Here is a 13,237-nt window from a genome sequence, read left to right on the forward strand (position 1 = left end):
ACCTGAGAAACCTTCCCCACCAAGCGGCGTTTCCTTGCCACTGTTACGTTCCTGTGACAAGTGTCACCCGTGGCGGATGGGCGCCAGCCTGCAGCTACTGACGTGCGTGGCAGGTCTGCAGCTGGCAGCCGGGCGGAGGCTCCCACCTGGTGCCATGACTTGCCCCAGGCAGGCTGGAAAGGAGCCGGCCCTGGGCTGAGGACTGGAGGGTTTCGTGGGGGCAGGTCTTTAAAAAGGCTCCTGTCCCGTTTCAGCTCCACGCGGGATCGAAGCCCCGCAAGCCCAGGGCTGGGCGGGCGCAGGGAACCCCGCCTCCCACTCGGGGCGGGGAGCGGAGCGGAGCCGCTGTCCCTGCGCTACTGCTTCCCCTCTCTAGGGGGCGCTGTGGGGAGGCGAACGCTATCGTTGACGCGCCGTAGCGGTATGTCCCTGCGCGCGGCCCGTAGCCCGGTGGCTAGGCTGACGTGTGCCTACGGCGGGGGCAGCGATGGCGGCCGCCTGGGAGGAGATCCGCAGACTGGCTGCCGACTTTCAGCGGGCGCAGTTCGCCGAGGCGGCGCAGAGGTGAGGGGACTGGGGTACCCCCTCCCCCGCCGAGTCCTGGCGACCGAGAGGAGGAGCCCAGCTACGCACGCGTCCCCCTCCTCCCCCCCGGACTCGGCCCGCGGAACCCCGGAGCCCAAGCGCTGGGGGGGGATGGACAGCGCCGGGCACTGCGTGTTTAACGGTTGTGGGGAGGTCCGGTGGCCAGGACTCTGTGTGTGGGGGGGAGGGGGAAGGAGGAGCACTCTGCCCAGTGGGGTGTGGGGCGGGCAGTATGCAGCGCCCTGCACTGGGGACGGTGAAGTGTCGAGCGCACCGCGGCCCGGATCATAACAAGGTTACTGTGGCTGAAATTGGAGTAGAAAATACTTTCCTTGCTCCGTGCCCAGTGCGTCCTGCGCCGTCACTGCAGAGTCAGCCAGTGTTTGTTTGGGTCTGGCACCTCACGGGAGAAAACCCATTTTTGAAATAGGAAAGCGGTGATGGTAAAACTACAGAAATGGACAAGTGAAACTAACAACTCATATTTTAAAGTTGATGGGATTTCAAACTGATAGCGCCCTTTTCATTTCCAGCCTCCTATTTATCCACATCAGCGGATCAGCTAAATATTTAATCTTTTGGTAGTGCTTTGTCTTTATCTGTCTTGACAAACAATTGTAATTTGTATAAGTGGGGGCAGTCATTTGCTTAATTGTTTTAACTAATTTCAAAATCAAATGCCAAAGTAACAAATTACAATCATAGGGCCTCATCCTGCAAAGTTGACAAAGAGCTTAACTTTGCTGATGTGAGTGGTCTCATTGAAACATTGACTATCCATGAGAGCAAGGAAACTGACTTCAATGATACTACTCACATGAATAAAGTTAATCATTTCTAGGAACGTTTGCAGGTACTAAGACCATGTTTTTAAAATGAAAAGAGAATTAGGATTTTGTATGAAATTGACATACTGAAAGTTGTGTGCAGAGAATAGCAAAATAATCGTTCAGTTTGTAAAATTTGAAAAGCTTCAGTTATTTATCCCAAAATTAGAAGTTCTAATTTAAAATGACTTGGTTACTCTTTATAACGTCCACAGGCTGTCTGAACGTAACTGCATAGAGATTGTTGCTAAGCTGATTGCTGAAAAGCAGCTGGATGTAGTGCATACGCTTGATGGAAAGGAGTATATCACTCCAGCACAGATTAGCAGAGAAATACAGGATGAGCTTCATGTTTGTGGTGGTAAGAGTTGCATTTGTTTTTCTTCACTTCAGTTAAATTAATAGCAAGATCATAGAAAATAATTTGGGGATTCAAAGATTGCCTTTGTCCTTCAATAAACTTAATATTACTTAAATTTGCATTTCCCTGTTGCTTCATTGAGGATTGTCTCCCTTCCAAAGTCCGGCCACTGGCTGGTTGTGAACCAGAATTGTCAGTTACCTTATTTTGTAGTATCAAGAATATAGGACAAGGATGTTACAACGCACAAAAAGAAATCTTTTAGCGCCCGTAATAAATTGCTGATATATATATATCTATACTATAAGCCAAAATATGTGCTTTGATATCTTATGGGCATTAATATTGTTCATATCTTATATGTATAGTAAATAAAATAGATTTTTATAAATTCAGTAAATGTAGTGCTGTGTTTAATGATTGTTAATGACTCCATCACTATCAGATTAAAAGTGTGAGTAAGACTGAAAAAATTCATTGTACTTTTGTGGGCACTTAAAGCCTGATCTTGTAGTACAAAATAAGCATTTGCATGTGTATATGGGTGGTTTTGTTTTGTACTGAACATTGTTATTTAATGGTCAGAAATTATCTAAACATGACTGGTATATTTAGACAGTTTTCAAAGACAAGTTAAAGAAGGTTGTTGAATCAAGCAAATCACTCAACTAACCAACCATTTTCCTCTGTGGAGGAATAAATGTATGTGCAGTTATAATCAGAAAAGTGGATCTAAAACGTTCCATGATGAGGTTTGACTTCTCAAATACTCACTTCACAAGTAGATTAGTTTTGAAAGGTGTGTGTATCTGTTAGAAAACTTACAATAATATAACTATCAATTTAAAACCAATATAATTACACCAGTGAAAACCTCTAATATAGATGCATTACAGCCATAGGAATTGTAATTTAAACCAATTTAAGAACATCTGTATTGGAAGTTTGCACTGGTGTAACTAGATTTGATGTTCAATTGACTTAGTTTCATCAGTGCAAATTTTCTAAATTTTCTAAAATAGATGAGGCCTCAGAACGAGGCCTGCAACCTTGACTCAGAATCTGAAAATCATATTTGTTTCTGCCTCTTACAACATCACTAGCAATAAAAATGTCTCAATCAGAATTTAGAATCAATTTTGTTGATGTAGAAATATAGAATAATATCCAGCCTATTCTTCCATGTCTATATGATATCACAGAGTGAACAGTAGTAAAAGCTTTGCTGTATTAGGTATGGTTTAGATGCACAGGGAGCATATATGGCTTAAACTACCCATTTGTCTATAGCAAATGGGTAGTTTAGCCTACAGATTTCTACCAACATAACTCTATCAGTCAGAGGTGCGAAGAGGTATGATCCCTGCCCAAAAGCTGTGTCAACATAAGTCCCTAATGCAGACACAGTTATACCAGTAAAACTACACTTTTAAACAGTATAGCTTGTTTTACCTGTGTGGAGTCATTTTACTATTCTAATACAAAGCTCTGCTTTCCCAGTATAGCTGCGTCCACCCTAGGTCCTCTTTGCTGATATAGTTTACTGTATTGCAGGGATCGGCAACCTTTGGCACGTGGCCCGCCAGGGTAAGCACCCTGGCGGACTGGGCTGGTTTGTTTACCTGCCGTGTCTGCAGGTTCGGCCGATTGCAGCGCCCACTAGCGCGGGCCGAGGGATGTGCTGCCCACCACTTCCCACAGCCCACATTGGCCTGGAGCGGGAACCACGGCCAGCAGGAGCCGCGATCGGCCGAACCTGCTGATGCGGCAGGTAAACAAACCGGCCCGGCCCACCAGGGTGCTTACCCTGGTGGGCCGCGTGCCAAAGGTTGCCGATCCCTGCTGTATTGGATAAACATTCCTAGTGTAGACATGGCCTAAATTAGAATGTGGAGAAAGCATATGGTACCTCTAGTTAATCTGAAGTCTTTCCCCCTTGTGTGAAGTTCATATCATCATATGGTTTGGAAAATAAGTTCACACACCTGCCACATTCATGCACTATAGCTGATTTTTCCTAAGATTACCTTGTCAGCTTGGCAAAAGTTCAAATTTGTTACCATTTGATAGCAGTTTTCTGGCACATGAGGAAAGGATTGGTGGTTTCAGTTCCATGTCTAGTAGACTGGTGTTCCTCTTCTAGTAGTGTCCTTATGGGTGCTCCACTCTAGGTACACTTGCATCCCCTGCGCCTTTGACTAGAGATTTCTTCAGCAGTGTCCGTTTGGCCTGTGCATACATGTTACTCAGCCTTGTGCTCCATCCCGTTGCTATATGGCACTGTGTGGGCTAACCCTTCTCAGTCCCTTCTCAACTGTCATGGCTTACGACGAAGTTGAGTTTTGGCCATAGGTGCTGGAACTAGGGGTGCTAGTGGTTTGAAATGGTTTCCACTATATACAGGGTTTACAGTTTGATTCTGATATTTGAAGAAGTGGGTTTTTTACCCACGAAAACTTATGCCCAAATAAATCTGTTAGTCTTTAAGGTGCCACCGGACTCATAGGTTTCAGAGTAGCAGCCGTGTTAGTCTGTATCCGCAAAAATAACAGGAGTACTTGTGGCACCTTAGAGACTAACAAATTTATTAGAGCATAAGCTTTCGTGGGCTTCAACCCACTTCTTCGGATGCATATAGAGTGAAACATATATTGAGGAGATATATATACACACATACAGAGAGCATGAACAGGTGGGAGTTGTCTTACCAATCCCTCAGATAGAGACAAGCACCTACAAGATCTCTATCAAGCATTCTTAAAACTACAATACCCACCTGCTGAAGTGAAAAAACAGATTGACAGAGCCAGACGAGTACCCAGAAGTCACCTCCTACAAGACAGGGCCAACAAAGAAAATAACAGAACACCACTAGCTGTCACCTTCAGCCCCCAACTAAAACCTCTCCAGCGCATCATCAGAGATCTACAACCTATCCTGAAAGATGATCCTTTACTCTCACAGATCTTGGGAGACAGACCTGTCCTCGCTTACAGACAACCCCCCAACCTAAAGCAAATACTCACCAGCAACCACACATCACTGAACAAAAACACTGACCCAGGAACCTATCCTTGTAACCAAGCCCGATGCCAACTCTGTCCACATATCTATTCAAGTGACACCATCATAGGGCCTAATCACATCAGCCATACCATCAGGGGCTCGTTCACCTGCACATCTACCAATGTGATATATGCCATCATGTGCCAGCAATGCCCCTCTGCCATGTACATTGGCCAAACTGGACAGTCTCTACGCAAAAGAATTAATGGACACAAATCTGACATCAGGAATCATAATACTCAAAAACCAGTGGGAGAACACTTTAACCTGTCTGGCCATTCTTTGACAGACCTGCGGGTGGCTATCTTAAAACAGAAAAACTTCAAAAACAGACTCCAAAGAGAAACTGCTGAGCTGGAATTGATATGCAAACTAGACACAATCAACTCAGGGCTAAATAGGGATTGGGAATGGCTGAGCCATTACAAACATTGAATCTATCTCCCCTTGTAAGTATTCTCACACTTGCTTCTTATCAAACTGTCTGTACTGGGCTATCTTGATTATCACTTCAAAAGTTTTTTTTTTTTCTCTTACTTAATTGGCCTCTCAGACTTGGTAAGACAACTCCCACCTGTTCATGCTCTCTGTATGTGTGTATATATATCTCCTCAATATATGTTTCACTCTATATGCATCCGAAGAAGTGGGTTGAAGCCCACGAAAGCTTATGCTCTAATAAATTTGTTAGTCTCTAAGGTGCCACAAGTACCGGACTCATAGACTCATAGACTTTAAGGTCAGAAGGGACCATTATGATCATCTAGTCTGACCTCCCGCATGATGCAGGCCACAAAAGCTGACCCACCCACTCCTGGAATAATTCTCTCCCTTGACTCAGCAGTTGAAGTCCCCAAATCATGATTTAAAGACTTCAAGTCGCAGAGAATCCTCCAGCAAGCGACCCCTGCCCCATGCTGCGGAGGAAGGCGAAAAACCTCCAGGGCCTCTGCCAATCTACCCTGGAGGAAAATTCCTTCCCAACCCCAAATATGGCGATCAGCAGAACCCCGAGCATGCGGGCAAGATTCTCCAGCCAGACCCACATTGACCATTGATACTAATTACCAGCGATGGCACGTTATTGACCTATTGACTAAAATCACGTTATCCCATCAAACCATCCCCTCCATAAACTTATCAAGCTTAATCTTAAAGCCAGAGAGGTCTTTCGCCTCCACTGTTTCCCTCGGAAGGCTGTTCCAGAACTTCACCCCTCTGACGGTTAGAAACCGTCATCTAATTTCAAGCCTAAACTTCCCGACGGCCAGTTTATATCCATTTGTTCTCGTGTCCACATTAGTACTGAGCTGAAATAATTCCTCTCCCTCCCTGGTATTTATCCCTCTGATATATTTAAAGAGAGCAATCATATCCCCCCTCAGCCTCCTTTTGGTTAGGGTAAACAAACCGAGCTCCTCGAGTCTCCTTTCATACGACAGGTTTTCCATTCCTCGGATCATCCTAGTGGCCCTTCTCTGTACCCGTTCCAGTTTGAGTTCATCCTTTTTAAACATGGGAGACCAGAACTGCACACAGTACTCCAAATGAGGTCTCACCAGTGCCTTGTATAGCGGAAACAGCACCTCCTTATCCCTACTAGAAATACCTCGCCTAATGCATCCCAAGACCGCATTAGCTTTTTTCACGGCCACGTCACATTGCCGACTCATAGTCATCCTGTGATCAACCAGGACTCCGAGGTCCTTCTCCTCCTCCGTTACTTCCAACCGATGCATCCCCAGCATATAACTAAAATTCTTGTTAGTCATCTCTAAATGCATCACCTTACACTTCTCACTATTAAATTTCATCCTATTACTATTACTCCAGTTTACAAGGTCATCCAAGTCTCCCTGCAGGATATCCCGATCCTTCTCCGAATTGGCAATACCTCCCAACTTTGTGTCATCCGCAAACTTTATGAGCCCACTTCTACATTTGGTTCCGAGGTCAGTAATAAATAGATTAAATAAAATCGGACCCAAAACCGAACCTTGAGGAACCTCACTGGTAACCTCCCTCCAACCTGACAGTTCTCCTTTCAGTACGACCCGCTGCAGTCTCCCCTTTAACCAGTTCTTTATCCACCTCTGGATTTTCATATCGATCCCCAACTTTTCCAATTTAACCAATAATTCCTCATGCGGTACCGTATCAAACGCTTTACTGAAATCGAGGTATATTAGATCCACCGCATTTCCTTTATCTAAAAAATCTGTTACTTTCTCAAAGAAGGAGATCAGGTTGGTTTGGCACGATCTGCCTTTCGTAAAACCATGTTGTAATTTGTCCCAATTGCCATTGACCTCAAGGTCCTTAACCACTTTCTCCTTCAAATTTTTTTCCAAGACCTTGCATATTACAGATGTTAAACTAACAGGCCTGTAGTTACCCGGGTCACTTTTTTCCCCCTTCTTGAAAATAGGAACCACATTAGCTATTCTCCAGTCCAACGGTACCACTCCCGAGTTTACAGATGCATTAAAAATTATCGCTAACGGGCTTGCAATTTCTCGCGCCAGTTCCTTTAATATTCTCGGATGAAGATCATCCGGTCCGCCCGATTTAGTCCCGTTAAGCTGTTCGAGTTTGGCTTCTACCTCGGATACGGTAATGTCAACCCCCCCCCTCCTTTATTCCCCTCTGTCACGCTGCCTCTATTCCTAAACCCTTCATTAGCCTTATTAAAGACCGATGCAAAATATTCGTTTAGACATTGTGCCATGCCTAGATTATCCTTAATCTCCACTCCTTCTACAGTCTTCAGCGGTTCCACTTCTTCTTTCTTTGTTTTCTTCCTATTTATATGGCTATAAAACCTCTTACTATTGGTTTTAATTCCCCTCGCAAGGTCCAACTCTACACGGCTTTTGGCCTTTCTCACTCCATCTCTACATGCTCTGACCTCGATAAGGTAGGTTTCTTTGCTGATCCCTCCCCTCTTCCACTCTTTGTACGCTTTCTGTTTTTTCTTAATCACCCCTCTGAGACGCTCGTTCATCCAGCTCGGTCTAAATCTCCTGTCTACAAACCGTTTTCCCTTTCTCGGGATACAGGCCTCCGACAGCTCCTGCAACTTCAACTTGAAATAATCCCAGGCGCCTTCTGCCTTTAGATCCATAAATATGTTAGTCCAATCCACTTCCCTAATTAGTCGCCTTAATTTATTAAAGTTAGCCCTTTTGAAATCGTAAACCCTAGTCTCCGATTTAATTCTGTTAATCCTTCCATTTAGTTTAAACCGAATTAGCTCATGCTAATTCGGTTTAATTAGAACCTTGAATTAGACAAGCCAAGGTTGTCTCCTACAACCATTTCCTCAACGAGGTCCTCACTACTCACCAAAACCAAATCTAAAATGGCATCCCCCCTCGTCGGTTCAGCAACTACTTGATGAAGGAATTCATCAGCTATCACGTCTAGGAAAATCTGAGCCCTATTATTGTTACTAGCATTTGTTCCCCAATCTATATCCGGGAAGTTAAAGTCTCCCATGATTACACAGTTCCTATTAGTATTTACTTCCCTAAAAACATTAAAGAGTTCTCTGTCCATATCCAGGGTAGATCCCGGCGGTCTGTAGCACACCCCAAGCACTATCCCAGGGGAGGCTCTAGTAGTTTTTTTACCCAATGTGAGTATTGCCCAGACAGACTCCGTCTTATCCATTCCATCACTTATTGTTTCTTTACAGTTTACCTCATTATTGACATACAATGCTACTCCCCCACCTTTGCCCTTGTTCCGGTCTTTCCTAAACAGCACATACCCTTCCATACCTGTACTCCAGTCATGACTACCGTTCCACCACGTTTCGGTTATTCCTACGATATCCGATTTCATTTCTCGGACCAGGAGCTCCAATTCCTCCATTTTGTTACCTAGGCTTCTCGCATTGGTGTATAAACATCTTAATTTATGCCGTTTAGCCTCTCTCACATTAGTTATCCAATTTGGTACGGACACCGTACCGCCAGTATGACCTACTAGTCTAGTATCCATCCCCCCCGTCTTCCTTATGTCCAATCTCTTCCCCCTGGCTATATCAGTTCTTGTCTCGTCACCCTCCTTCTCAATGTTGTAATCTGGCGTGGAGATTAACTGGACATCTCCCAACCGTCTCCCCCGAATTCCTAGTTTAAAGCTCTTTTGATGAGATGACTCCTTGTTGTTTTTGTGTATACAGACTAACACGGCTACCCCCTGATAATTTGATTCAATGGCTCTCAGCACCCCCATTATACAAATTGTTCCAGCACCTCAGGTTTTGGCTCAACTGTGTTCTCTTAGCTTTTGTACTTAGTGTATTAAAGTAATTAGTTAGTTGTATTTTTAAAAAAAGTTTATATATATCTATATATATATATCTATATATCTATATAGATTTTTTTTTTTAGATCATCCCCCCCGCCCCTGAGGATGTTTTGCCCTTTCCAAGGGTATGCTTGGTTCTCCCGGATTCAGGCGTTGCCTGTCATGCTGGGAGGCAATCCCAGTGAGTGATGGACACTCCCGCTGCATCCATTGCCTTAGGGAATGTCATATTTCCCAAAAGTGCAACTTCTGTCTGGCGTTAAAATCTAGAGCCAGAAAGAACAGGGAGATAAACTTTGACTCCTTAAGATGGAGAACTTGCTGCGTCTGGGCTCTGACACAGATCAAGAACTCTTCACCCTCCTCCCCCTTGCATACACCAATTTCCGAGTAAGTCAGCTGCCTCTGAACCGCACTCCTCAAGGGCATCTAAGAGGAAGACCCAAGATTCCTCTCATAAGTCTTCCAGTGACCGTGCTCCAAGTTCTCCAGGTAGGGAACCTACATCAAAGAAATCAAATACATCAGCTCCCTCGGATCCCATCGGTCTCAGACATGGTATCCCTGAGGCTGCTGATTTCTCAAGTACCGAGAGCTCCGCTAAGTGAAGAACCCCTAAAACATCAGGTTCTGAGAGACCTTTGATACTAACAGGAGACCGCAGCGGCAAGAAGAGCTCTACCATGGTACTGGAAAAGATTGGTTGGGCTCTGTCTGGATTCTGCCCGGAGCGTTTGATACTCACATTACCATCGCTACTGTTACTTCAGCACAAGCCCTGGACACGATACCAACAATGCTGTCAGTACTGTAAGATATCTGGTTTCTCCAAGACCTCAGAGCGTTCGAGACTCTTGATTCACCATTGTTCAACACCTATATCTTTTTGGCACCAAGAACTTCCAGATCTCCCGACACCTGCCCGGTACTGATGGTGATACCTCAAGCTCCTTCTGCTCTCTCACCATTACCAAGTGACTTAGAGGAGAAGGATTCTGAGGAAGATTTTGCCTCAACCTCCCAAATATCTGTTCCAGGCTCTCCACTCCGCCCCTATGGGAGCCTTTTCCTAAGGAGCCAGCGCTCACTCATGACAGATGTCCACAGCTACCATTCCGCTGGGATGAGCACCTATGGATTCCACCATCCATGCTATATGTGCCATCCTCTTGGCCATACTGGAACCCCTGGATGAAGCTGTCATGCCACCTCCACTATCCCTGGCTGGCGATTTTAAGCAGTTTCAGGATCTCATCAAGAGCATCGTGGATTCTTTACAGATCCCTCTTGAGAAGATTGAAGCAGTAGTTCTCAACCAGTGATACGTGTACCCCTGGGGTTAAACAGAGATCTTCCAGGGGGTACATCAACTCATCTAGCGATTTGCCTAGTTTTACAAGAGGCTGCATAAAAAACACTAGCAAAATCAGTGCAAACTAAAATTTCATACAGAGAATGACTTGTTTATTCTACTCTGTATACTGTACGCTGAAATGTAAGTACAATATTTATATTCCAATTGATTTATTTTATAATTATATGGTAAAAATAAGAAAGTAAGCAATTTTCCAGGAATTGTGTGCTGTGATACTTTTGTATTTTTGTCTGGATTTGTGAGCAATTATTTTTTAAGTGAGGTGAAACTTGGGGGTACACAAGACCAATCAGACTCCTCAAAGTAATCTGGAAAGGTTGGGAGTCACTGCATTGAAGAACCGCATCAGAAGCTGTTTGACATCCTCCATATAGCCTCTTCTGCCCGCATTGCCCTGCCAGTCAACAAGGCACTCCTGGATCCTGCAAAGGTCATCTGGCATATTCTGGCCTCAATTTCTTACACGTGCAAAAGGACAGCCAAAAAATATTTCCCTCTAAGGCAGGGATCGGCAACCTTGGGCACGCGGCCCACCAGGATAAGCACCCTGGCGGGCCGTTCCGGTTTATTTACCTGCTGCGTCTGCAGGTTCAGCCGATCGCGGCTCCCACTGGCCGCAGTTCACCGCTCCAAGCCAATGAGGGTGCAGGAAGCAGCAGCCAGCATATCCCTCGGCCTGCAACCGCTTCCCGTAGCCCCCATTGGCCTGGAGCGACGAACCGTGGCCAGTGGGAGTTGCGATCGGCCAAACCTGTGGACGCGGCAGGTAAACAAACCGGCCCGGCCCGCCAGGGTGCTTACCCTGGCAGGCCGTGTGCCAAAGGTTGCCGATCCCTGCTCTAAGGAGTCATAATTTTTATTTTCTCACCCATCTCTTAATTCCTTGGTGGTTGAGGCAGTTAACAAACGTGGTAGGCAGAACTACACTAAATCTACACTCAGATTTTGATGCTTATGATTTTTATCATAGATTCTTCAACTACTTTACAGTTTAGAATCGCCAACTACCTGGCCTTACTGGCGAAGTACAACTACACAAATTATACCAAGCTAAACTCCTTTATTGACCATCTGCCGACAGAACACAGAGAGCAGTTCCAGTCAATTATTGCAGAAAGCCAACTCCTCACAGGATATCTCTGCAGGCTTCTCTCAATGCTGCCAATGCTACTACTTATTCTATTTCTACAGCAATAGTTATGAAGAGGGCTTCCTGGCTTCCCAAAGCAGGTCCAGAATATGATAGAGGACCTTCCTTTTGAAGGCACTAAGTTGTTTGCTGTCAATACACATGAATCCCTGCATACATTAAAAGTTTGAAGAGCCACTTTACAATCTCTGGGGAGCTACACACGTGCTCTGAAGAGAAAATTTAGTAGGTCCCAGAAAGCACAGATTCCCATCCTGTGCAGTTTTTGAGTTAGCAGAGGCCATACAAACCTCACCACAAAAGGCAGAGGTTTCAGAGGAGGAAACTACCCATCTCCCAGCCTTCAACTTCACAACTTTGCTCTTCAAAGGATCAATTTTGATGGGATGGTTGGGGTCCTGAGCTGCCATCCTCTTTCTTACCAGCTGTAATGCTTCACATGCCTTCCTCCATTCGGCAACTGCCTTCACCATAACTACGGACAAATGGGTTTTAGAGATCATTTACACAGGGTACTCTATCCACTTCAATTCTCTTCTGCTCACCAACCCTCCTTCCCTCTTCAGGGACTCCTCCCACGAGAACCTGCTATGGCAGGAAATAGACTCTTTTCTACACCTGTGTACTATAGAATCAAGTTCCACACAGCTCAGTGGGAAGGGGTTTTATTCCAGGTATTTCCTGGTTCCGATAAAAAAAAATGATGGTTGGAGACCCATCCTAGATTTAAGACTCCTCAACACATTTGTGAAGGCACAAAAATTCAGAATGGTGACACTTGCAGTGATGATCCTATCACTCCTATCATTGTAGTATGTAAAGGCACAACTTGGACTTCTATCCATACATTTGCTGTAATAATTCATGACACTGCTTCTGATACCATGTTTGGCTCAGCTGTACTTTCTTCCATACTGAACTGGACTCTGAAGCTCCCTCCTCCTTAAAGGGGAACTGCTTGGTAGTCAGCTAGAGTGGGGCATTCATGGGGACACTACTTGAAGAAGAAATGGTCATTCACCCTGTGCAGTAACTGTGGTTCTTTGAGGTGTGTGTTCCCATGTGTTCTCCACTACCCGCTCTCCTTTCCTTCTGTCATGGGGCTTCGTGGAGGTTAGCCTGTGCAATGCTATCTAGCAACAGTGTGGGGCATGAGGCTGAGTAACACGCAAGTGCAGGCCTAATGGACATTGCTATGAGCAATCTCCTATCAAAAGCGCAGGGAGTGCAAGTGCACCTAGAATGGAGCACCCTTAGGGGGACAGGACACATCTTGAAGAACCACAGTTACTGCACAGGGTGAGTAACCACTTCTTCATGTTTTGTTGGCATCATAACTTGACAGTTTCAGCACAGAGGTAAAGGGGGAAGAGTCTCAACAATTCTTCTACCTTTAGAGAAACTGTGTTAACGTTGTCTTTAGGCACATAGGGTAGGGTGTCATGGGGAATCTTGCACTGTGGCTGCCATTGTGTGGATATTTTCCTCTGATTAAACAGATTTCAGCTTAAAATGCTGTCAATCACACTCCTTGTGATCACTAAAAAAATAATGAA

General features: G+C 45.0%; 1 protein-coding gene across 1 annotated transcript in view; it reads left to right on the plus strand.

The window, feature by feature from the left end:
• Nucleotides 1-478: 478 nt before the first annotated feature.
• UFL1 (UFM1 specific ligase 1) overlaps nt 479-13,237 on the plus strand; it is a 48,314-nt gene continuing 35,555 nt past the window's right edge. Inside the window, exons 1-2 of the mRNA XM_065401240.1 lie at nt 479-564; nt 1,628-1,773. Coding sequence (XP_065257312.1) covers nt 488-564; nt 1,628-1,773 — 223 coding nt within the window. The 5' untranslated portion in view covers nt 479-487. The remainder of the gene's footprint in view (nt 565-1,627; nt 1,774-13,237) is intronic.

Source organism: Emys orbicularis, chromosome 3 (genome assembly GCF_028017835.1).
Source record: "Emys orbicularis isolate rEmyOrb1 chromosome 3, rEmyOrb1.hap1, whole genome shotgun sequence".
Classification (NCBI taxonomy): Eukaryota; Metazoa; Chordata; order Testudines; family Emydidae; genus Emys; species Emys orbicularis.